This window comes from Solanum verrucosum, unplaced genomic scaffold, assembly GCF_900185275.1.
Source record: "Solanum verrucosum unplaced genomic scaffold, falcon-dt-bn FXZP01000009.1, whole genome shotgun sequence".
NCBI classification, from domain to species: Eukaryota; Viridiplantae; Streptophyta; class Magnoliopsida; order Solanales; family Solanaceae; genus Solanum; species Solanum verrucosum.
Window position 1 is genome coordinate 3,392,247 of NW_026020231.1, and position 26,301 is coordinate 3,418,547.

Consider the following 26,301-nt stretch of genomic DNA (forward strand, 5'->3'; position numbering starts at 1 on the left):
TATATATATATATATATATATATATATATATATATATATATATATATATATGTATATTTTAAAAAGTTGAACGGAAATTTGATTAAAAATCAAATTAAATGATGAATAAGTATCCTCCACCCTGGGTTACATGGTCGTATAAATAGAATTTTGGGAACCCTAAAGAATAGTTAGGTACTTCACTTAAACGTCTACTTCATTAATTGATGACTAATGCCCTATTTTTTGTCTACTTATTAAAGAGACGTCGCTAATTACGCGAGTATTAATCTTAATTAGATGAATTAATTCGTTTGGCCACCCACATATACCACTTCTGATGGGCCAACTTTTGTTATGGCCACAAAAGAGCCCAAATTAAACAAATTTCTCTCATGTCAATTGTGAAACTCATCACAACTTCAATAGAAACAAGCTTGTGATTTTACGGTTTATTGAGATGAAATCATGTGTATAATTAAATGAGATGATATATCAATTGGTAATTTATATAATGTACACTTAAGAACATGCGCGGAAATTTCTCTCAACCTTTGAATCATAAGCATTTAATAAAAATATGTATGTGTTCAGGTAATCAATAGAAGCATATCGTAATTTGAATGTCTAGAAAATTTCATGAGTAATCAATTTATTCCGCCTTTTCTTTTCTCTGAAAATTGTAATATCATAATCACTACTGTGAAGTGTTATTCCCTTTGTTTCAATTTATTTGACTTACTTTTCTTTTTAGTTTGTTTAAAAAATAATGTTCCTTTTCCTTTTTCGACAACTCTGTAAACCCAACTCTCTACCTAACATGCTTAAGATCTACGAATTATAGAGCATTTTGACACATTTAACATATTTTTAATTTAAAATTATAAGATCTTATTTTTTTTACTTTTTCAAAATTCACCCTAAATTAAAATATACTCCATAGATATGTAAAATTTATTAAGTTTGACTTTATTGCCTTGCTTAGCTCAGGATAAAGCTGGTACATAATATATCAAACCTACAATAAGCAGAAAACAAAATGGTCCCACAAATCTTGGTTAATTATAGATTTATTAAGCAATTAATTAATGTATAAATTTAATGATTTCAGGGGTTATACGGAATTAATAGAGAGTGGCTAGTTAAGTAGGTGCTCCTACTTTACTTACATCCGCAAACTCTACAACTAACTCTGATTAATGGATCTTAATAATATTCGCTATTTTTTTTTGTTATTTCAAATTTAGTCCTTATATTTTCATGATTCTTGCATTTTGCTTCAACATGATAATTTTACTTTCGACTTTACTTTTTTTTTTTCCCTCGTCGTTCACTTTTACTTATTCGGACTTTCAGTTATCCTTAAAAATAATAAATAAAATATACATGTATAAATTCAATTGGTATTGTTATCATTGTGTAGTAATTTGATTTGTGTTTATACTATTCCAAATATACTATTCCTAAAGTCATCATTTAATTTTTCTCGAAAAGATGAAACGAGTTTTTAAAAAATTAAGTGTGAGATATGGGATGTTCGTGCAGTAATAAGAAATCGATTTTGAACTAAATTTAATTTCAAAAAGCATACTTTCTCCGTCCCATAGTAATTGATTGTCTTACTAAAAATAGTTGTTTCATATTAATTGTCCACCTTACAAAATTAAGAAAGCGTTAATTAATTTTTTCGTATATTACCCTTATAATTAATTCTTTAATATCCATTCAACTTCAAAAATCATGATAAGATTTTTTAACGTCTATTCATCTTCAAAAAATAATTCATAACTTAAAAATGAAAAGTGAAATGGATTTAAAATGATGCAAAGAGATAAAAAATGACAACACCCTTGCAAATCCATGATTGAGTGTATACATCATGGGCAATTTTAAAATAAAAAATAAATAATAAAAATGAGCATGGACAATTATCAATTTTTTAATCAAAAAAGAAACAATGTCCAATATTTTAATTATTGGAGTTGCAGTATTACAGATTTGAATCTAATCGCTAGAGTTGTGTATTTTATTTTTTTTTGGATTAAATCAAGAAATCAAACTGAATCAAATCATTTGTTGTTATTTGACTTGGTTTCGTATTTAAGATTCATAATTTTTTTTATTTGATTCAAATTTCAAAACATAAAAATAGAAAACAATAACAAATCATTTATTATACATTACGTTTTTATAACACATTCATTCTTCGATAAAGAAATCAATTAACATTAAATAATACCCACATTTTATTTTAGTTATAACATTAGGCATGTAAATGCAATCTTATTGACTTATTCTATCCTGCTTCAACATAGATTAAGAGTATTTGACTATTTCATCAAATATATATTGCTATCTTTTTAGTGGTGTGCACTATTTCAATAATATGATTTCAATTTCTTAAAAAATATTTAAGAGATTTGATGTAATCACTGCTCTTTTTTTATATAGTTATCCTTTTTCAACATTCAAATATAACTATTCTAAGATAACAAATCAAAGCAAAAAAAGAGAAAAATCAAATCAAACTAAAATAGATAAATAAATTCTTTTCAAAATCGAATAATATAAAACTAAATCGAGAAATCATACACACCCTTGAAAACGGTATAAATTTGGTAGAACTAAAAATACTGCACCTAATTTTAAACCTAAAATTAAAGAGGGGTATGAAAAAAAGAAAAAAAAAAGAATTAAATCTGATTGAGTAAAAGCATATTATATAAATCAAGGCAGAAAAAACGGAAAGGCCAAATCTAATCTAAAGAATATATATACATACACACAAAAATAGATTAGAGCGAAACAACAAATAAAACAGAGAGAGAGAAAAAAAAAGTGAAGACAAGCACAAAGTAGCTAACACACAAAAGAGGGCCAGCGCCAGGGCCTGCTGCCACTGCTTATAAACAGAAACGGCCATCACCATTTCCTCCGCCGGCTTTTCGTCATCTTCCTTATTTCGTATATATATCTCCTTTCTTATTGGAGAAAGGAAAATTTCTAATTTACACTACTATTATTTTCTTCCCATTTTAATTTGATGGCGAAAACATCAAAATCAAATACTACTGCAACTTCATCTTCTTCTAGCAACAAATGTGATAGTAAAGCGAAACGTAGCAACAAAATTGATAGCAATGCTATTGGTAAAGTGAAACGAACGCGAAAGAGCGTTCCTAGAGACTCTCCTCCTCAACGTAGCTCAATTTACAGAGGAGTTACTCGGTATTTTTTCTTTCACTACAATTATTTTTTCCTTCTTCTTTAATGGAGAGTTAGTTAATTTCAGAGTAATAATTGATAGGCACCGATGGACTGGCCGATACGAAGCTCATCTATGGGATAAAAATTGCTGGAATGAAACACAGAACAAAAAAGGAAGACAAGGTTCATAATTTTTTTAAAAAAATTAATTTTTTGTTTAGTGATGTATTTCAGTTAATATTAGATATGATGTTGTTGAACTACATTACTAATTGAAATTTTCTATTGGTTTCGCCGGCGCAAATCATGCTTATAACAAAATCCGATTAAAATGCAGTTTATTTGGGTAAGTTTCTATCTTTATCATTCTAATTTTTTATTTTTTTCAATATTATTATAAACTTTTCATTTTCAATTATTTGGCCCACCAATTTATTAACAAACATAATGTTGCCATTTGTAAAATGAAATTTTATCCATAGAACTGAGATTTTTTTTTTTCAGGAGCCTATGATGATGAAGAAGCAGCTGCACATGCATATGACTTAGCGGCGTTAAAGTATTGGGGTCAAGACACCGTCCTTAATTTCCCTGTAATTTTGACGAACTTATTTATCATTATATATTAATTTGAGATCATTTTAAATATTTATAAATTTTAAATTTTGAATTCGCTAATATAGGTAGCTACGTATGAAAATGAGCTAAAGGAAATGGAAGGTCAATCAAAAGAAGAGTATATTGGTTCTTTGAGAAGGTACATGTATGGTTTATTTTCATTTTCATTTTTTTACTTAGTTAATTAATGTATTTTAATATTATTTTTGTGATATGTTTGCAGAAAAAGTAGTGGGTTTTCAAGGGGAGTATCAAAATATAGAGGCGTAGCAAGGTAATTATTTAACTCTTCATTTTCATAGCACACCATTAAAAAATGAGCTAAGAGTATCCTTGAGAAATGTTTGACCTTAAGACTTGCCGCAAAAATGTTGGTGATCTAAAAGTGTTGCTCTTCATTAAAGCGACAACTAGCCCAAATAAACCCTTGGTTCCCTCCCCCCCCTCAAAAAAAGGTTATATTTGGCATGCATTGAATAGCAATTTGTACATTTTTACTTATTCTTTTTAAATTTTGCACGATTAAAAAATATTTTAAAAGTAATAAACAAGTACAAGAGAACCGAAAAAAGTATTTATAAATGAAGCTTGTAAATGTTATAAGTTGTAGTAAGATGCCCATCATTGCTGCTCAACTGTGAAGTGTTTATGAGTCTTCATCTATTCCCATCCTTCATGCTACTATGCCATCTAACTATGTCGTATATTCTTGATATTGACATTGAACTCCTCTTATTAAATGCTTCACGTTTCTTCCATTCATGCACTTGTACGGCTCTTCAAGATTTATATCTAACGTAACGGTGGTGTCTAAATTAACTTGTTTTGCATTTATACGTACAATTTTATCTAGTATTTGTTTATTAATTTTATCAACATGTTTTTACGTAACTTTGCACAACATAGAGGTAGAGTTAGGATTTGAAGTATATGATTCTTAAATTTTAATCTTTTTAAGTCATTGAGTTCTAAACTAATAATATGTACATTAATCAAAGTTACTAACATGAACACTTTCACTCCACCCTACACTCAGGCAGATCAGAAGAAATCACCTACTAATATTTTTGTTTCGGCTAGAATCTAAACTTGTCATTATTTACTTTGGATTTGTAGACACCATCACAATGGAAGATGGGAGGCTCGAATTGGAAGGGTATTTGGCAATAAATATCTCTACCTTGGAACATATGGTACGTATGAGATTACTCTTACTAGTTACTAACACGTCTTTTTAGTTGAAAATTTGTAGTATACAATATTCATCCAACCCCTTCTTCATAATTAATTTGGTGGGAAAATTAAAAAAGTAACAAAATTAGAAAATTAATTAATTAGTCTTTCATCCTAAATTTGATGTTTTGGATAGGAAAGGTAGACAAAGTTTAATTAAGTTTGACAAGTTGAGATTAATTCTCCACAATTAGTGTAGTATATTTTGGTCGCTTACCTAAAAGAACCTCACAAAAAAACATCATTTTCAAAAGCATTGCCCCTAAATCAATCCAAGTGTCGTCATATTTATTCTTAAATGCACTTAAGAAATACTCCCTTCCCGTCTCAATAAGAATGACCGTTTTCCCTTTTTAACAAATCTTTAGTTCCAATTATCCACGTGACGTATTTTTAAAATTGTGTGTCAAATTAAAATAAGTCAAATAAATTAAAACGGAGAGAGTGAGGATGATTGTTTGACATGTAGTTGATTGTTGCCACATGTCACTATGTGTAGTGTAGAGCAAGCACTTCTTTGTCGATATTAATATTGTTGAGTTTAGTTGCACATTGAGTGCCTATTTAGCATTACTATAGCCATGAAAATCATGGAAGCAGAAAAACAAGTCAAATAAGTGAGGCAAAAAGCCAAAAGTTAGATTAGGAAGGAGGGAAAATTAAATATTAGTTGGTGGTTGGGTATATATAGATCACCAACTTTCAACTGCTAGGTCTGCTATTTAAGATTTCACAACCCTGCCCCATCTCTTCATTTTTCAACTGCTCACCCAATTTGTCATGCAAATTAGTTTCTTCAATTTATTACATATATTATAATCCACTCATTTCCCACAATACCCCTCAACATCTCTTAATTTTTTCCATTTTACCTATCCTAATTAAGGTAACATTCTTCTGTTTTTAGTTCGTCTAAAAATGAATGTCGTCTTTTCTTATTTGGTAACTATTTAATGACACCATCCAAAAGTTTATTCTTATTAGATACCGTCTTACATTTTATGTGAAACAAAGTCAACTAAAAATAAGCATTAAAGTGACTTTAATAAAAATAATTTGATAAACATAACAAATACTTAATTACCTAATTTCTTTAACTCTGTGTCCAGTCAAACAATGTCACATATATTGGAATAGAGAAAGTATTCAAGATAAAATCACATGTTGGGTCACAGCTATGCGTAAAGAGGTTCATCTAAATCCTGTTCATCGAAAATATACGATTTAAAATTAAAATTTTATTTTTTTACGCATAAGTAAAAAACTAGATTATCGTACATATAAGCTTGACTATCTTACAAAATTAGATATATAGCGGTGTTTTTATTTATATATATATAATTTTTTGTACCAATCACATGCAGCTACTCAAGAGGAAGCAGCAACAGCATATGATATGGCAGCTATTGAATACCGTGGACTAAACGCCGTTACAAATTTTGACCTTAGCCGTTACATTAAATGGCTACGTCCCTCTGACCAAACAAATGAAAATACCATTAATAACCCTGAACCAAACCCTAACCCTATTGACATTCATCTCATGCCAACAAATTTAAACCAACAACAAAGCTCAGGCTGCGATGTAACTGTCGCGGCTCTGCCACATCCAGGTGGCGGAGCCGCGACTTCATCAGCAGCACTAGAACTTTTGATGCAGTCTACAAAGTTCAAGGAAATGCTCGAAAGAACATCGGAGGTAATTGAATGCCCGGAAACTCCACCGGAGCCAGACCGACCACGGAGGAGCTTCCCTGATGATATACAAACCTATTTTGATTGCCAAGAATCAAGTAGCTTCATTGAGGAGCATGATATTATTTTTGGTGACTTGGATTCTTTAACATTGCCAATGTTTCAGTGTGAGTTTATTAATTAATTAATAACTATGGAGGTGAGATATAAAAATTATTTGTGTATATTACTATTTTTAAGTTAAGGAGAGAGTATAATTTGGGGAGGCAACAAAAACAAAAAAGGAAAATGGAAACAGATAATTTCCTTTAAAATGATTTTATCTTTCTAGAGAATGAGGGTTATATTATATTTTTTAAGTATTTATTTAATGACTATTAATATTATTATTATTTTTTTCTCAATATTGTATTTGTTTATGTAGATAGAGAAATTGATAAACATTCTTTGGTATGTTATGAGTTCTACAATAATAGAGTAATACAAAGACTGTTACTTACCTTTATCAATATATTGCTGTATGTTATGTCGCAGGGGTTTATCTTGCTTTTAATTATTAGTTTTTGTATCATTCGAAATGTGGAGTTAATATTTTAAAAGGTCACTCAACTTTGAAAATTTATCTAATAAAGTCATTAAACTTTATTTTGTATCAATAAAATCACTCAACTTCAACATTTGTATCAATAAAATCATTTAACTAAATTTAGCCTTAATTATTAATTTAATAGGATTAACACACTAAACCAATATTTTACCCGTGATGTATCCCACCCAGGAGCCCTTATTTATTGGTTATAATTTAAAGTTTTAAACCTAACCTAGCAGTGAATGTTGAGAAGTTTGATAAACAAATTAGTTAGCGCTTTACACAGGATTTTTTTTTCCTTTTCGTAGTTATTTTTTATGCTATGTATACATTTATTAATGAAGTTTAATTACAAAATTTCCACTGCAAATGAGACGTGACAGCCATAATTATTAATGTATTCGCTTAATTTAATAGGATTACCACACTAAATCAACACTTTACCCGTGATATATATCCAACCCAGGAGACCTTTATTTGTTGCTTAATTAAATGCATAAGAATTAAACTCCATTAATGTATACTTGGCATAAAAAAAACTATTTTGTGATATCAAAAAAAAATTCAATGATAAATTTAGTTAAGTGATTTTATTTATACAAAAGTTTAAGTTGAATGATTTTTTTGATACAAAAGTGTAAGTTGAGTGATTTTATTGATACAAAACAAAGTTCAATGACTTTGCTAGATAAATTCTCAAAATTGAGTGACCTTTTGAGATATTAACTCCGAAATGTGGGATTCAGTTAGACATTGTTATTTGAATAGTTTTTTCATGTGCGCAAGTTGACTCTGAGTTATATATATAAAAGACTACTCTATGGTAAAAATAGATAATTTCTCTGCAGTTGGCAGAATCATTGAATTCATTTTACTAGTCGAATGGTGAAACCACATGTTTATGAAACACAAACAATTTTGAAATAGTCATAGTTTAAGGTCATACCTGTTACAAATACACGATCTAAGATCGTACGAGATAATCGTTTCAAATATTCATAGAAAATAAGAAGTTTATTCTGTTTTTCTTTTTGACAGATCCTAATAGGTCGAGTTGATCCACGTGGGTGGGTGACACGGTCCAATTTCCCTCGTTTGCTAAAACACACTATTTTAAAAGTCAAACACAAGGCTCACATGCCCACGTTTTCCAAATTTTTTTTTGTGTGTGGGGTTTTTCTGGTTTCTTTCATTTCAAGACAAACAATCATAGTGCACAATGCTGTATTTTCATTAACCAGAACATGTCTAAATTGCTTGTACAAAATCTTCCACCAAGTTGCATGAATAAATTACAACAACAAGGACAAAATACGCGTGATGCCTTGGCGAAAAAACTGCAAAATTGCACTTAAGTCAGATAAGTGACTTTGCTGTTCAGAGGTTGAACAACAAAATTAAGGCGCTGGAGATTCCCCGTTTACAGTGTGCAACACAACTTTGAATCAATAGAAGCCAAACATATGCAAAACGCTTGATAACCTGTCAACGGGTACCTGTTTTCAACACGAAAATTCAAGTTATTAATGTTACTTGATCGAATTGCTCTGCTCATTGGGATAAATATATTTCTAGCTGTCAAATTATCTAAACAATTCTGCTTGAATTAGTACTAAAAACCAGGATATATATGTTATACCTGTAGTCCATCACATACTTAGCTTTCCCCACTCTACCAAGTTGTAGAATTGTTTGCCTTCCATTTTTCTATTAACAAATAATAACAAGCATGAATACAGGACGATCGAATAGGATCAAGCCTAATAGGTTCATTTGTCTGGATAAATTTTGGTTGTTGTAGTAGTGAAAATGTTGTTACAGGATGACGGTTAATGTACATACCTCCATAGTCAGCTGAAAATTCTTAACTGAGCTCTGGATTCGGAGTCCTGCCCTTCCTCTATCTCTAAAATCTAACTCATACTGTCTTGAGACCTACATGTACCAAATAATTGCATATTAGATGTGAGGAATATTCAAAAACAAACTCAAACGGTTATTCAAAACAAATATTTATACCTTATTGTAATGAGGAATTTTCGAAAACAACTGATTTACTTTGTCCATATGCTCCTCCCAGTCCGCGGGTAGTCCATTGATGTGCTGCTATATCCAGAGCAGAAAACTTAGTTCACTGTGAACATACTAACGAATTTTTTAAGTGCACTGTTATAGTTTTGGCAACAGTGCTCACCTGAGCTGTACATTTTAACTGCATGGACTGGTGTTTTGGTATGCATGCTTTTATCCTTCTGTAGCTTCCAGTCCAGGTCGCGATGGTAGGCATGAACCTGTAGACAATATACTTTTATTACAATGGTCTAAGAGCCATCTTTCGGATGAGAATCAGAGAGACAAAGCTTACGTTACAGCGCCCAACAATTTTGATTGTTTGGTTGTGGAATTAGGACGGGCCTGAAATAAATCGGTTATGCAGAAGCAGGAGTTAGTTAGACTAGCACACCTCACAGGAAGGATGGCATTTAACCATATGTGTGTCTTATCTCATAGTGTCAAAAGAAAATTTACCTGATCCCATATCTGGTATTTTGATCCCAGAAGATTAGCTGTTACATGTCCAATCAAACTGTCATCAGATTTTCCCCATATTCCCTTTGTATTTTGAGCAACTACAAACTCAGATTTCCCATTACGCCTTCTGTGATGGGCTATGGCAAGTTTCCGATTCTGACGCCCCTGCCCCTCCTTCAGTTTAAATAAGACACAAAAATAGATATCAGTACATGTGTCAGTCAATGTTTCTGCCATAGCATAGCTCTCAACCATGAATCCTATCAAATGATAAAATTCCTCGTGAAATTTGGAGATAAGAGTACTAATGGCGGGTGAAATGAACACCTTAGCTCCTCTTTGATCAAAACAAGGATAAGATTAACTGAATATTGTTGGAGTTGGTTCCTTAGGTGTATACTGTATTGTCCATGAGAGTTAACAAACAATTGTTTGATGACTCCATAAAGAAGCAGTACAAATCACAAATGTTGGAACAAATGAATTACAACCAGCTTTTGGCATTATAAGAATTTTCAAGAAGATGATAAGAAAAAACATTGTCAAATAAGTAGTACCTAAAAAGATGTAAGTTCGCACATAGTCACATACCAAGATCATCTCATCATAATAGAACTATCACATAAGCAACCTTAAGCTCTACTTGTGCAATGCATAGCTAGGATCCCATAATCCTATCTACACTAAGTATCACTTCTAGGCCACCATGATCATGCATAACATACCTTGACCTAATCCATAGTCAACACTCATAGACAAGGAGACCTTACATGTTCATATCTTGTAATAAGTAAAGTCACTCATAGCCACAATCCATATCATGCATACATAAGTTCATATATCTTCATAGCATAAGGAAACCACACTATATCCCCTTCATGAGTCTACTTGTGCAATGTATAAGTGAAGTCCCATATCCCCACTCACACTAAGTAAAGCTCATTAAGAAGTCACAAGTATAGTCCATGTTCATATTCATGTTCATGTTCATAATTCATAATAAAGCATACATTAACTCATAATCATCATGTCATGAGGGAAACCTACTATGCCCACTCTCAAAGCCTACTTGTGCAATGTATGAATGAAGTCCCATTCCCCATTCACACTAAGTAGAACCTCTTAAGGAACCATAGTAAATACCCCATGTTCTTGTTCTTGTTCATGTCATGGTTCATGTTACTTGTCATGTAGGGAAGTAGCCTTAACCGACATAGACCATGCGAGCTACATGGAATCTGGTGTCATAAACCCACACCGAAAAGAGGTGTTCTACTTGCCTAAGGTAGAACTAACATGTTTAGCTTATAGATGGATCCACTAGCTAAGAACCTATGTGGGCACATAGTTATGGGATAAGGAGATTGCTACTAGAAACTCGGACTCACTGACATAGAAGGTTTCCATCTCATGAGATAACATGTTTTGGGAACCTGGACTAACTGGCGTAAAAGCTTCCCCATCTTATTTTCATATCCGCTCGGTGCTAAGCATAATTCCCTTTAAGTTCATGTTAAGTCTTTACTTAAGTTCATGTTTATGGAAGGGTGACTCAACACTCAATCCAATACAACATCATGATATAGCTCATAGATTCATTAGGTGAGAATAGCCTTTCAACCTTAGAATCCTTAATATATGAGTAAACCTTACACATCATGTTCATAGTGTTAATGAGAATAGCCTTTCAATCAACACAACAACCTTATCATAGTCCTAGACAATTCATGCATAGTCATGTGTAAGGGTAAGGGGAGAATGACCTTTCAACAACTATCACAATTACACAATAGTCATAGGATCTTCACTTTCTAAGTGAATCATGAGTTCATACACAATTTGCCCTTCAAGGGCTATGAATCAACTCATCCCAAACATCTAGAATTAGCACATTAGACAAGGGGAATATCAAGATTCAATAATACAACAACATCTTAGTAATATCATAGTCATGTTCATGCATGTGTGTGTGCGCGATTGTCCTTCCAATGACACAACAACAACAACATTATCATAATAGACACTTTATTCTCAAAGTATTCATAGCCATGCACAAATAAGAATTTTCAAGTCAATCACAATGCATGGGACGCTATAAGCAAAGAGTTCCTTGCTTCAAATGACTTGTAGAAAGCTCAACTTTTGCCTGATGCTCAGGGATGCAAGGAGCAGTGTATCATCAATTTAGTACCAAGTGACTTCTGTATTCTTAGGAATCTCTCAGTTAACATCATCAATTCTGTGACAAATGACTAGATACCTTGATGGAATTCGGAAGCTATATTTGAAATCACACGCCTATTTGCAATGTCATACATAATTTGGTGCTGATTTATACTATAGTTCATAAGTAAATCTTTTATAGAAATTTTACAGTATGATGATAGAAACATCTATGTTGTTTCATAATATTCATATTTCTCTGGTCACTAATTGTCTTCTTCTAGGTAAATGGTAGTGAAAAGTGTCTCTCATTAATTTTCTTTCTATCTTGCCTTTTAAACTAAAGGAACTCCCTCTTCATCATTACGAGTTTATCATGAACAAAGAAGTATGACCAGGGGGAGCTAGAAGCCGATGTACAGGTTCAGCTGAACCCATTAGTTTTAGTTCAAACCCTCTATTTGTATTAAGAAATCAGCACTCAGTTACTAATCCTGATATTGCTATCCTAGAGTTCAGAACCCATAAAGTTCAAATCTTTGGCTTCGCCTCTTACTACAACCAAAGCATTGAACAGCAGAAAATGCTTATTGCTGCTGGTTTTCAACAAGCTTAAAGGAAGTAGTGAAAGAAGCCTTACATTTGTATACAGTGAGTAAAAACTCCCTCCATCCCTGCTTTCTGGAGATGCTTCTTTCACTATCACACAAGTACATCTTCCAATGTCTATAGGCAAAGGCCTATACAACAATGACCTGCAAAAAAAATAAAAATACTATCATCAATAATCATAAGCAAAGAACTGATTTTTATCTCTAAATCAAAGACAAATACAGACCTATTAGGAAGTGTAGACCAAGAAGAAGCTGGAGCAGCTTCAGAATCCGAATAATCCCAAATATTAGCAGAATTCGGCGTCTCAGTATCCGCATGCTCCCAAATTTTCAACCCAATTTTAGAATCTGGTTCATGTTTTTGTATACATAGCTGAAGCGAAGATGGCCTCAGCACAGAGTCTTTCACATCAGCCCCAACCCTCGGAGCTGATGTAAACTCATTATTCACAACCTTACTAGTCCAATCATACCGTAAAACATTTTCTTTATCACAAAGATTGGATTTTTCAGCTTTATCTGGTGCAGCATTCTCTTTATTATCAGATATAACAAGTTGGTTCTGAAGCAAATGAACACCCAATGCTTCTCCAACCGTACTGCTGCCATTGCTACTACTCCGGTTTTGTCCGAGCTCATTTAAAGGATTATCATAAAGGGAATTATATGAACTCGAAGAACGAAGAGGGTTTGTAGTTTTCTTGAAACCAGACATTTTTTTAACACCCAATTTGGGTAAAAGAACAGAACAACAGGTTATATAAATAGGATTCTTGATTTCTTGTTTGTTGGGGCACTTTATTTTTGCTTTAAAGTAAGGGCAGGGTAGTGGTTAGATATGCTTTATCTTGTGTTTGCAGCCCATAAGGCCATTGATGGTAACAAACAGAAATTTGAATTTGAAATTTTTTTGGGGCTTTCAAAATGTTTGGAATTGGGTTATATTTAAGATTAAAATTCTTCAACGGTAAAATAAGGAACTTGATTGGGTCATGTCTCTGTCAATATATGGCATGTGTCTTTTCCATAATCGACGGCGGGATTGTGGGGCCCGTCGCCGGAGTTTTGTCGGCTGATGATTTGGACAGTGCCGCGAAGTAGATTTGAATATACTACTGCCGTACGGTTTGTCTGAAACAAAATTTATGAAGCAAATAAACTCTGCTTGCAGATGTTGTAAATATAGCAATTATATTCCCTTCCTACTATTTTTAGACCTTTTGGTAAAGGTAATTTAATGAATTTATAGATAAAAATCAAGGAATTTGTATCAAAGATTAAAAGTGCAATAATTTCAAACCGTTTAAAAAAGAATGATATAATTTTTTTAGTAATCTATTTTTTTGGAAAAAATAATATACTTTTTAAACTGAGAAAGAATTTTAACTTTGAGCAAACTTTTTATAACAACACAAATAATCAAATATTATGTCATTTTATGATAACCACACAAATGAGTATTTAAGATCACAAGTTTTTAAAATTTCTTTTTTTCTTAAACTACTTTTCTAATCAAATTCGGGTCATATAAATTGAAACAATGAAAGTAATTTAACATGTATCCAGCTTTTAACTTTTTTTTTGCATATCTACCTACTTCGTAATAACTTTATCTATAAAGTTTTTGAAGTTCAAATAAAATATCTTAAGTTTTATATGATTAAAGTTGAAGCATTTTTTCGTAAAATTCAAACAAGAATGGTTGATTTTTTGACAAATAAGTTCATGATAAATAGTTTAACTTTATATGTTCCATCTGACTTTACATATCTGAAATTGTTTCGAACTAGATAAATTTATAATTTTTTTAGGCGGTATAAATATGACTTAAATAGTTGATCTCAAAATGGGATACAACTTTATACGAGTCCAAACTTTACAGTTGATTTGGGCCTTAAAGCTCACTACCAAGCCCAACAACCAGCGACCCGATTAGAATTTTCATCAAACCGGATCCCAATTTCTACGACCTAGGCCACTGCCACTGCCACTGATAAAGCGATAATTTTTTGTGGATCATAAGTGAAAACGAGTGGCTACCCATTAATAGTAAGTATCACAAGAAACCATGGCCCCAGATATTGCCCACCATGAAGGCAGCAGCAGCAATGATGAACACTGTCACTCTCTCTAGTGGGAGCTCAACATTTTGGCACAAACCCATTTCAAGAATCAACCAGAATTTCAAAATTAGAGCATCAATTTCCACCTCAGACAACATGGTTGCTCCTGCTATCATAGTTGGAGGTGGACGTGTGGGAAGAGCTTTACAAGATTTAGGTAAAGGAGACGATGTTTTGGTTAAAAGGGGTGAACCAGTACCTATTGATTTTGTAGGTCCAATATTGGTTTGCACTAGGAATGATGATCTTGAAGCTGTACTTGAAGCTACTCCTAAATCTCGTTGGAGCGGTATGCTGGAATTCCCATCAATTACACTGTGTTATTTACTTCTTAGTGTTAAAAAAAATGATCTTTTTCTAAATTATTGCATACTTAAAGACCACAAGATTCAAAAGTCTGAAATTGGTGGGTATTCTTTCTGGCCTTAGTAAAATAGTGGGTGGGTTTGGCTCTAACTTATCACTGAGTATATAAGAGCTGTAATGTCATGTCAAGTTTAGCAACCGTGTATCCACCTGATATATTATACGAAAGGGATAATGTGCAGATTTGAATAGTCAATTATATGCTTTAGGTAAATGGCAAACCAAATCAAGGTAGTAGTCATACAAATGTTATGGGCATGTTTAAAACAACAGAAATTTTCTGCCGTCAGACGTTGGACTTGAATTTGGTCTTTAGGAAGAAACAAACGGCAAAGAATATTTGCAGTCTACTGTTAAGATTGTATATGAAATGACATTCCAGTTTGAAATTTTAGCAGTCATGTGTCACTACTGTTTTCTCATGTATAGACAGTATTGTTTCCTTTTTTTTTTTGCATGAATAGAGAATGCATTAGTTCCTGTTAGTTTTGTTTCCCCTAGAGTGTAGTTTGAGCATACTTATGTCTTAATGGATGATGTGACCCTGTAATAAATCTTGATGTAGCAGATTTGGTATTTTTCCAGAATGGGATGCTAGAGCCTTGGTTCCAAAGTAAAGGCCTTGGTGATGCAGACCAAGTTTTGGCATATTTTGCTGTATCAAAGCTTGGTGAACCACCAACTGATGGGAAAACTGATACAAATCCAGAAGGATTGACTGCGGCTTATGGGAAATGGGCATCTGCAGTGGCTGCAAGATTGCAGAATGGAGGACTCTCTTGCAAGGTAAAGAATGAACTTCACATGGTATTATTTGCTCGTTATGATATTAAAAACCATGCAGTGAAAAGCTTCGGTTTGAGCTTTTGAAGGTTGGCTAGAAGATTATGTTTGAGTTCATGTTTATCATAAATAGGGATGTCTTGTCTAAGTTTAGTGTGCTATATTTTGAAGACTTCAACATACATGTCTAACATTAGCCTCAATGTTCGTTTCCTCCTTAATGAACTAGACTCGTTTCCTCCATTGGAGGCTTCTTATTCAACAGTTCTATACGAAATACTACTGATAGTATACCTCTTTCCTTGTATTTTAATTTTCATAAAGATAAAGGATAAATTGTGTGACCCAAAAGGAGACACAGTTTTGCCAATTCAAATTGAAAGGTGAGGTAAAATCATTTCAATTGACTGTTACCTTACCAACTGTAATCTTCAGAGATGGGATATCTTTCTCAATTTTTCTCGTACAAGTTTAGGAGGCCCAGGAAGTCCATTATTCATCTTTCAGCACTGCGCCTTATAGTAGCTTGCAATAGACTGCTACTAAGATCTATAATGCATTTTGCTTTTTGTGAATACCAGGTACTTGATAAGGAGCCTTTTCAGAAGCAAATGCTGGAGAAGCTTATATGGATATGTGCTTTCATGCTTGTTGGAGCTCGCCATCCTGGAGCAACAGTAGGAGCTGTTGAAAAAGAGTACCGCTCTGAGGTGAGTGATCCATCGATGAAACCCTTTGAAAAGTATCCACTTTTAATTGCCTTTTGAAAGGTTAGAATCAATAACCCTCACACCATAACTCCAATGAGACTACTGTTAGTTTTAAAAAAAAAAAAAAAAAAAAAAAAGATCAAAAGAAGCTACCTTGTTTCAAGTGAGAGAGCAGAGAACACGCACTGATTTATATTGCTTTTGTTGCTATAGCCTAAGTAGAGACTCCTTTTATGAAGTAGTAGAATGGGTCAAGAACTACTGATACTTTAATTCACTTTTCAGCTTATTTTCCTTCATAGGATTATAAACAGTAATTCTTGGACCTTCTAATTGATGTTGTGTCACTGTTTAGACCAACTATATATGGTAGATGATGGGGGCTAAATGCACTCGTGAAAGTTCTTGTTCCAGTTTTACCAAATTGACTCACCCTTGTCCACGCGAAAAGGCAAAATGCTACCTAATCTGGGCGGGGTGTCAGAATCACTCATTTCTTTGCTTTCCTCTTCTTTTTCCCCCTAAATTAACGTGGCTTTTGGTCGTACTCAAGGATACTATTACATATTAATAGGAGGAACTGAAAGTTGGATGCTTCACTTGCTTCCTAAATGTTTGCAGCTAGTTCAGATGATAATGTAGATGCCAGGACGTTATTAACTAGGCTTGCTGCTTTCAGGTGTCAAAACTGATTGCTGAGCTTGCGGCTGCAGCAGCTGCAGAGAAAAGTCTAGTTTTTGAGGATGCCATGGAGGATAGGCTCTGCGCTTACTCACGAGCAGTTGCACACTTTCCAACGGCTGTCAAGGAGGTAAGAAATTTAGATTTCATAATTGACATTACATTTTGAATCCTGTGCTCTAACCATCCCATTCGTTTAATCCCTTGTATAGTTCAAATGGAGAAACGGATGGTTCTATTCACTCTCTGAGAAGGCAATCGCACAAGGGAAACCAGATCCATGCCCATTACATACTGCATGGCTTAAAGAACTAAAAATAGTCTAAGATATAACCGTTATTTGATATTATTATGATTGTTGAGGTCCTCTGTTTTTCTTTTGGAGGATGCATGCATATGATAAGAGCTGATGTATCAATTCAATTTAATTAAAAATCGTCCTCCTATTTCATATCACAACTGCTGCTAAATTGTTTGATAAAATTAAAGTGTGCTATGAATAAATCAGCATATAAGGTAGACTTAGACTGACAACTTACTAAGACAAAGTGTCGGGTCGGGTCGGGTCATGACATGTCGGTATGGAGAATTCAATGCCTATGGGAAACACATGAAATAACCACCCAACCGAACTAAAATATGAGATGCAGAATATTTTCCATTAGTACAAAGTAAAATATTACACCTATACTATGTTCTCTCATATTTTTATGGAACTGAAGTTCATATACATACAAAGACTACCTATACTATGTTTTCCACAATCCAACATTAACAAATTTACCAGAGGATTAAACAGACAAAATAGAAAAAAATATGATTTGAGATGGGGAGCATTCATATCCCCACTCTCCAAGAATTGACATCCACCTTCATCTTTTGCAATAAACCATGATGAATTTTGGCATGGGCCCAACCAGCCTGGGTATTACTGTAGGCGCTGGAGCTTTGTACACTGGTAGCAGCCTCGAAAACCAAACTATAACCTCCCCGGTGAGATTGAGGCAAAGTTTGCCTCTTAAAAGCTCCATGGGTGGGTACTCTGTCCATGTATTCTTTCATTCTCGCAAATTTAGTGTAACAACTGCAAATATATGCTCTAGTCTCCCAGCATTTGACTGTGGACTGCAAGAAGATCAAATGTCGCTGGCAACAACCGATCAGCTGTTGTACCAACATTTTTCATTTAAGGAATAAAGCACCTTTGTCTCAACCATCGTAATCCAAGTCCTTTGTATTCTTTTTTGTTGATTGCCTAATTAGTTTTCCTCCATCATCATACCAATCAAGATTCTCACATGGAGCAGGGAAGATTTTTCCAATAACACGTCCTTGAACAAAAGAACATTGGAAGATACGCTTCTTCTTGTATGTTATTCCTACAGACATGTCCTGAAAAGTAATATTCTGAACAGGAATCTCAGCGCTCCCATAAATACGTGCTGGAATTCGAACTCCTTCCCCACGAATACCAGTAAAGCTTATATCCTCAATAACGGGAAGAGCATTTGGATCATAGCCTTCATCAGGATGCTCATTGTAGTCGGTCTTAATTACAATGCCCACACGAACATTCTGTAGTGTCAGGTTGCGGTAGATAACATGTCGGATATGACCACCCCTGCCAGGGCTAGTTTTAATTCTTATTCCTCTTTTTGAGTTCCATATAAGGAGGTTCTCCACTATTATATTTGACACTCCACCAGACATTTCACTTCCAATTGATACTCCAGCACTGTTGATAATGAGCAAGTCAGTCGATGTTAAAAACCGAAAAAGACGCACACACTCAAACGAACACTTCTCTTTAGCAATTAAATTGAGAAAACTAAGAAGAAGTTGTAACCTTAATGAGGACAAAGTTGTAGATAATTTTATTGAAATGTGGATTATGCATCTTTTTATGTGGGCAGATCCAGAGAGGTAATACAAACATGTAATTGGAAAAAAAAAAAAAGTATATACTTGACGTAATTTAGTATGATATGGAAACAATTATTACCTAATCATTGAGCGCACTATGAGGTTACGGATAGTGATATTGGAAGACGGACGGGAATATGCAATTCCATACTGATCCCAGCCACTCTTGATTGCGACTCCATCATCCCCAACACTTATATAACTATCTTCTATCACCATATCCACGCATGAATCTGCCAACATTAGATCCATCCGCTCAATATTTTTGTATTAAATATATCAAGTGATCCAGTTCACAACCCCACAAGTCTCTCTTTCCCAAAAATGATGACCCATTTCAGACTTAGGATTCTGTATCTTTTTTTGATGAAGTAGATTCATTTCAAGGCATCAAGAAGATGCAAGCTTTACAAACTTAGGATTCTGTATCTAGAGTGAGATGACACATTACTTAACCCATTTCATTGTTGTGGTGGTGGTGGCGGTCAATGAAACATTTGTGTGGAGAGTCAACAGGTGAGGGGTAAAATCTGCTGTACACGCACATGAATCATGACCTAGGCATGTTGAGACACTTTCCCCGAATGCATTACTTATATTAGGAAAATAAGTTGTGGATGAGATTTATAGAGCAGATCTATGCTATTTACCGCTATTCTTGATATTGCATGAGTGAACTTGTTGAGGAAAATTCAATTTCTATAGAGCAATTTCTATAAGCATTAAAAGTATTCCTATACACTTGCTGTAGAACTCTTGACAACTATTCTTGATATTACACGACTGAACTTTTTGAAGAAAAAGCAATTTATAGAGCATATGTAAGCATTTGAAAGTATTCCTGTACATCACTTCCTATAGAATGCCTACAGAGCAGGTCAACGTGAGCATTTAAATGAGAATTGATGATGCGGGGAAAAAAAAGCCAACATCCAACTTACAGTTGCAACAAAAGTGATCAAGAAAGGCATGAAGAATGAATTCAAGTACGGTTGAATAGTAAATAAGGAGAACTCACCAGGGTCTATTCCATCAGTGTTTGGGGCCTCAGTCAATGGAGCCAGAATTGTTACATTTCTTATAACAACATTTTGGCAGTCGTAAGGGTGAAGAGTCCAGAATGGAGAATCCCGAAATGTAACATCAGAAATGTAAATGTCTCTTGACCACATGAGTTGAAGAAGTGGCCCCCTTGTGTGATTCAAAAGTTTTTTGCGGTATTTCTCCCACCATGATCGGCCTTGTCCATTAATGGTACCATTATGCCCTGTTGCACAATTGTTTATAAACAATCAAAGAGAGGTTTGCACTATTCTCAATCACCTTTTCAGAATCACATTTGAATATGTACTTCACTACTTCGTTTGGGGAATTTGTCGATAACTTGCTATAAGAGAAAACATGTGCAGAGGCAACTTGCAAGTATCGGAAAACAAGACATATAACTAATTAATTCAATAACAGATGCTAAAAGCAGAGATAGACCTAAAGAACATGTGGTGGAACAGCATGCCTGAAAGAGGAATGTACATACTTTTTTGGAGAAGTTCTACTAGTTTAAGCTTTTGAACCCTGTTTGTACACAAGAAACATTGGAAACCTTTGACAAACTTAATAACTTAGCATGTGTACAAATCATGAAGAGGAGTGGGTCCTCCTTACCAGCATTAACAGTCACACGGATAATTTGGGAAATAATCAATCATATAGTGATTTATTGTAATTCCTAAGAAGTGACAAAAGGTAGCACCTATTCAAAACTGAAGGGATGATAAAATACCACTCGTACATTACTGCTTTTTTATAAGATATTACTACTTTACCTGTTATGACAACATCCTTAAGATTTTGCCCATGGATTAAACTTCCATAACGTGGCCCACGACGTTCTCTTCCATACCCATATGATGGCAAAGGAGGCAGTAGTGGCCAATAGCTCTCATCCTGTGCATGCATTTAAACCTCTATAAGTTAGCAGCAGCATATGTATCACTCTCAACCAAGCACACTTTCCTATATTGTTGTATCATGATAGATATAATAGTTGTTAGGATGTGACAAAGCAACATACTTGGAAGTTACTTTCAAAGGAAAGAAATTTATGAACCCATTCTTAAGAGCTTCTAAAAGTAATCAATTCAAAACTCATCAAAAGCAAATTAACTTTGAGACATGAATAGAAACAAGATCTCACGTCTTAGTGTTGCCGAAAGTGCAATGGCAGTTGCGTTTCTATTGCCAGACAACCATTATAGACATTTAGTATAGGAATGGCAGTAAGCAACAAGAACGTATGCCAACAAAATGCTTGTTTTATATGCATGTGCGGGAGAAAATTATGTATCTGGGAAAAAAAACAAATGCAGTTTCACCTGCCACAAATTGCCAGAACTATGCCCCTATGCTATAATAAGAAGATGGTACAGGAATGGCAGTAAGCTTGTGCTTGTGAATTAGTATAGGAATGGAAAGGGTAGGTCATTCCCTAATTACACATACTGAAGGGGAAATAACTATTATGATCTGTTTTAAACCCTATACTATATCTTAACATTTACTAGATTCCTCCTATTACAGTTCCCCTATCCTTGAGTTACACAATTTTCTTTTCTTTTTTCGTGACCGTGGTGTCTAAGCAAGCTTTCACGCCATTCATAACTCCTAAGACCACGGAAAGATCTGTTTGTTTGCTAGAATTAGTAAGTAAATTTTCAATAATCATACTATTAAAGGATGAATTTGAAGTTTGAACACGCAATGCATCTGACAAAATAAAAAAGGGAACGTTTTCAAACAGTTTAGCTGAAGTTCTTTTCCTACATCTTCTATGGAACTAAACAAAATCTACTACGTATAGACTACTTACATCAATTCCAAGAATAACTGCATTTTCAGCGAGGAAGAGCGTCATGTGGCTCGTGAGATTAAACGGCGCAGTAAGCCAATGACCAGGCTCAACATTGAGCTGGCCACCACCTTGCTTCCGAATTTCCGAAATTGCCTTCTCAAATGCCTTTGTGTTTATCGTAACGCCATCGCCAACAGCACCGAAATCGGAGAGATTGAAGACTAGAGGCCGTAGCTTAGGGATAGGTCTGGTAGGTGATGCCATACCTCGATATATCAGAAGCCGTTCCACTGCAGTCCTTTGCCAAACAACGATCAGAATAAATCCGACGATCCAGAGAACAGTAAGAAGAGTGCGATGAGACAACAGAAATGACGGAATCAAACGCTTGTATTCAAGTTTTCGGTGTTGGAGTTTGAAGGGATCCGCCATGGATTATAACAAAAGTATACAAATATTGATGAAGAATTTATGTAGTAGTACAGTTGTATATGGAAATGGAAAAATGAGATCAGTAGCAGATCACAGCTTCCATTAGTAGAGTGGAGAAGAAAGATCCCTTGTTTGATTTACATAAATGGAAAGGACAGGGAACGGTTGCCCGAAAACTGACAATTTATGGGCTCAAGCTTGATGGGCTTATCTTTTTAAGTTTAGTTGGGCTCAATTGGGCTTTTTCCATCTTGTACGGTATTTGAAGTTAGGCTTGACAAAACTTAATTACACTAAAATTCGGTCATTTCTGTCTAAGTTCATGAGTACAAAAAAGATTGAATTTCTGTCATATATCCGAACTTCAACTATATGAAACTTCATGTACAATGTTTGTAGTTAGATTATGTTAAAGACTAAGTTCAAACACCATACATATGTTTGAAGTTGTCCAGAAGTGGTACACGTGTAAAAAGCTTTTATAAGTGGACATAAAAGAAATGGCTACATAGATACCGAGTATCGTGCATTTTGCATGTTAAGTGGGACACCTGCCAAGTAAAATTAGAAATGAATTAGTTAAGTTGCTCTTTCACATGTACTTATTAAAGATAGGTAGTTATTGGCCCAATTTAACTTGGCCTTGAATTAGTGAATAGCCATCAAGATAGATTACCAGTGGAGATAAATAGTTTTATGCTAAGGAATTTTTCAAGGTAACGCATGTCCCAAAGGTGTCCAGGAGGAGTCTTTTATTGCTTGTTTCGAATTGGCTTTCATACAAGAGAAACTTTCCATGCATTATTGTGGACTTTCAGTATATCCTTAGGAGAAAGTCCTGGATGAGTAAAGGCTTTTATAGCAAACATCATAAGAGAGTCAACTTCATAGTCCCAACCTCCCCTAGAAAATACAACACACTAGTCACATGTAAGAGTCGGTGAACCGCGGATTATGACGTTCTGACAAAGACAAAAAGGCACAACACATTACATTACAAAGAACTTTTGGCCTAACGAAAAAGTCGCTGCAAGTATTTATAAAAGCCCAACCCACACCGGTCACACGCAAAGGATGGAGTGATGTCAAGAAGTCTCAAAAGGTGATATTTTTTCTATTATTTTTTTTCATTTGCACCTAATAATGTCATCTTTACCATACATTCATAATCACATTGTCCACAAGATATGCCATTTAACAGTCACCCGAGCCTCACCAACATCCCTCAGTTGAGTTCATCCCAATAGATAGACCTATTTACGGATGTCAAACAGTTTCCCATAACCAAATTATACATCTTTAAGAATACAATCAAACTAATGATCACCCAATAGACCCAAAGAACCTAAGTAAACACTTTGGATAGGCATTCCTGCCTCTCAGAAGAAAAAGAAATTATCATATACTAAGATATTAGCCTGCAGCCATCAATTTGCTAAAAGAACTTAAGTTTTCCTTTGCCCATGTGTGCTTTCCCGCGCTCCACATAACATGCTGCTTTTTGAGTCCCTGTCAAGTCAGAACAGGAGTCACCAGCCCCTAAAGTGACAGCAAAGTAAAGATAGACAGTGCAGAGAAAAGCTAGGAGGCCAAGCGCAGTTAGAAGGAACCGGTGGCGCTGAAGTACTGTTGAACAGCTCCCAAGCTCATTACTTCGGGAGTATTGATTCTTCTTTGGATCAGTAGATGAAAATGCTGTTTGTGTCTGTGACCTCCTATGAGGAGAAGTTATTACGCTGTCAAGAGCCATAACCTTAAACAGTTAATCTTTGGCAGCCGGTCACGATTATTGCACCTACCAATTCGACATAATAAATATCATGAGTGTCAAAAGTATAATTCATGCAGAAGTGTTCACCGACTTGCAGACACGAGTGAAAAATATATATGCAATTGACACTCATCCAAAGTAACAACATGAGGTAAAGAAAAGAAAGAACGGGGGACGAGCATAGGGTGAAAACAACATACATAGTAGATGCAATTATACAACTAGCCTGGTCGGGTTCATCTCAAGCAACCCCAACGTATGCAGACAATACAGATGCTGTAATATAATAACTAAAACAGATGAATAATTGATGACAAAGTAAGAAACATCAGAAATGGCGATGGTGGAAATATTGTAAATGGGAAATAAAAGGGCTGACAATGAGGCATGCTGATGTCTTTCATCATTCTTACACCAAAACTGCTTACATGTGCCAATTTATTGTACATGGAGTGAGAAATGGGAAGAAGACAGAAATCAGGATAAAAGATCATTTTGCTCTACTAGCTTTTGATCACTCTTAACATTAACATGTTCTATATGAGATTCATTAGTATTTTACATTTTTACTTGGTTCAATATCTATTCTACCAAGTGTGGTTCCAAGTACTACCTACCTTCTGAAGGAAGGAAGAGATAATTAAATGTCAAAATACATCAAATGAAGGAACATCATCAGACTGATCAACATAAAATATAAGAATGTGTTGGCCAAAAATAAAATAACACTGTAGTAGCTGAAAGTTTGTAAATGTATTCAATAGCACACATAAAAACAAAAACAAAGATACAGCAGATGTCAATGCAAGACTGCCTTTGAATTGTTCATATAGGCTAAACAGGATCAATCACTCCCTTTTAAGAAACTTTAACAACTTCTCTCTCTGAGCTTGAGAGTGATAACACAATCGCAGAAATTCAAACTTGCTTATGGAATGTGCTTCAGCAATAACTTCACAAGTTCGTTTTATGAGACATGAAAGTCCACAGGACCTGCAGCTAAAGCTAAAATGCATTGTATGTAATGTATCATTCACTGAAACTTCAAATATGTATGCAATTTACCACTTTGCTTGTGCAATCTGTGAAGCGATTACTCCTAGGCATCTCATCTTCATAACTTCCTTACTCATCAACAGCGAACAGTCTCATTAGGAGTTCACTTATTAATCTCCAAACACAGGACAAAGATTTCCGTATGTCCTATAATCTTAATTCAACAGAATCACTATAATCACACGGATCTTAATTTAATAGACTATACTTATAATGGTGCTAGTTAATCGAACAACTCAAAACCTAAAATCAATTGTTCCCGAAATTGCCAATAACGACTAAGCATATAATCAAATTAATGGAGAGCTCAAAAAACATTCCGACGAAAGAAAATTAAAACAACAAAGGCACATCAGATCTGAAAAAAAATCCAGCTGCTCATACAAACAGGCAGACACATACATCAATGCAGATTAACAGAAACACATACATACAGATGCGAGAGATCTAAATACGAAAAGGACGATACTTACAATAGAAGAGAAATGAACGACAGCAGCCGTCGAATCGATCGGAGCAAATTCGCGTCAATCGCCGGCAATGTAAAAGTCGAGCTCCCTCAATGAGAGGAGAGGTGCCGGCGACAACACGGAGAGTACTCGCACTTTCTGGATGTAAAGAGCATGAGATGGAGAGAGATGAAAATACTATTTTCGCCTAGGAGAGAGGGGCACTTTATAATTGTAATAATCAGTTTAGGGATTTTTTGGGTGCAGGTGGGAATGTAATTGTCGTTGAACTATTTTGTATTCTATTTTGACGCTTGGGATGATCCAAGGGTCGGATCTTCGTTTGAGCATCCTGTATGACTCCCGTGGTGCGCTCCATGTATAAGTAAGTAGTACATTATATTTTTTCCATCTCAAAATATTTATTGTATTTTTTGTTCGTAAGTTTATTAAGAATAAGTTTATTTATGTTCCAAAATAAAAAAATATATAAAATATTTATTCAATTTATGTGTGTTATATTTAAGAT

The 26,301-nt window shown here is 34.4% G+C and overlaps 5 protein-coding genes across 5 annotated transcripts; 2 read left to right on the plus strand and 3 right to left on the minus strand.

Annotated features, from left to right (window-relative positions):
• The first annotated feature begins 2,808 nt into the window (after positions 1 to 2,808).
• On the plus strand, positions 2,809 to 6,926 carry LOC125832362 (AP2-like ethylene-responsive transcription factor At1g16060). The gene is made up of 8 exons (XM_049511504.1): positions 2,809 to 3,207; positions 3,287 to 3,369; positions 3,524 to 3,532; positions 3,691 to 3,779; positions 3,870 to 3,943; positions 4,028 to 4,078; positions 4,921 to 4,997; positions 6,402 to 6,926. The coding sequence occupies exons 1-8, from the start codon at positions 3,023 to 3,025 to the stop codon at positions 6,914 to 6,916; spliced, it is 1,083 nt and encodes a 360-aa protein (XP_049367461.1). The 5' UTR covers positions 2,809 to 3,022; the 3' UTR covers positions 6,917 to 6,926.
• A 1,754-nt stretch (positions 6,927 to 8,680) lies between these two features.
• Positions 8,681 to 13,399, minus strand: LOC125832374 (tubby-like protein 8). Its single transcript, XM_049511517.1, has 9 exons — positions 12,855 to 13,399; positions 12,657 to 12,771; positions 9,851 to 10,027; positions 9,687 to 9,736; positions 9,516 to 9,612; positions 9,341 to 9,424; positions 9,164 to 9,256; positions 8,961 to 9,028; positions 8,681 to 8,817 (listed from the first exon to the last, which is right to left on the minus strand). Exons 1-9 carry the CDS (start codon positions 13,343 to 13,345, stop codon positions 8,742 to 8,744), a joined length of 1,251 nt encoding a protein of 416 aa, XP_049367474.1. The 5' UTR covers positions 13,346 to 13,399; the 3' UTR covers positions 8,681 to 8,741.
• Positions 13,400 to 14,661: 1,262 nt separating this feature from the next.
• On the plus strand, positions 14,662 to 17,749 carry LOC125832570 (uncharacterized). The gene is made up of 5 exons (XM_049511751.1): positions 14,662 to 15,042; positions 15,688 to 15,905; positions 16,484 to 16,612; positions 17,292 to 17,423; positions 17,506 to 17,749. Exons 1-5 carry the CDS (start codon positions 14,721 to 14,723, stop codon positions 17,617 to 17,619), a joined length of 915 nt encoding a protein of 304 aa, XP_049367708.1. The 5' UTR covers positions 14,662 to 14,720; the 3' UTR covers positions 17,620 to 17,749.
• A 730-nt stretch (positions 17,750 to 18,479) lies between these two features.
• On the minus strand, positions 18,480 to 22,652 carry LOC125832616 (probable polygalacturonase). The gene is made up of 5 exons (XM_049511808.1): positions 22,083 to 22,652; positions 21,040 to 21,160; positions 20,235 to 20,483; positions 19,296 to 19,449; positions 18,480 to 19,028 (listed from the first exon to the last, which is right to left on the minus strand). Exons 1-5 carry the CDS (start codon positions 22,494 to 22,496, stop codon positions 18,503 to 18,505), a joined length of 1,464 nt encoding a protein of 487 aa, XP_049367765.1. The 5' UTR covers positions 22,497 to 22,652; the 3' UTR covers positions 18,480 to 18,502.
• A 1,039-nt stretch (positions 22,653 to 23,691) lies between these two features.
• LOC125832567 (uncharacterized) lies at positions 23,692 to 25,979 on the minus strand. The gene is made up of 2 exons (XM_049511747.1): positions 25,797 to 25,979; positions 23,692 to 24,291 (listed from the first exon to the last, which is right to left on the minus strand). Exon 2 carries the CDS (start codon positions 24,244 to 24,246, stop codon positions 23,932 to 23,934), a length of 315 nt encoding a protein of 104 aa, XP_049367704.1. The 5' UTR covers positions 24,247 to 24,291; positions 25,797 to 25,979; the 3' UTR covers positions 23,692 to 23,931.
• Positions 25,980 to 26,301: the final 322 nt, after the last annotated feature.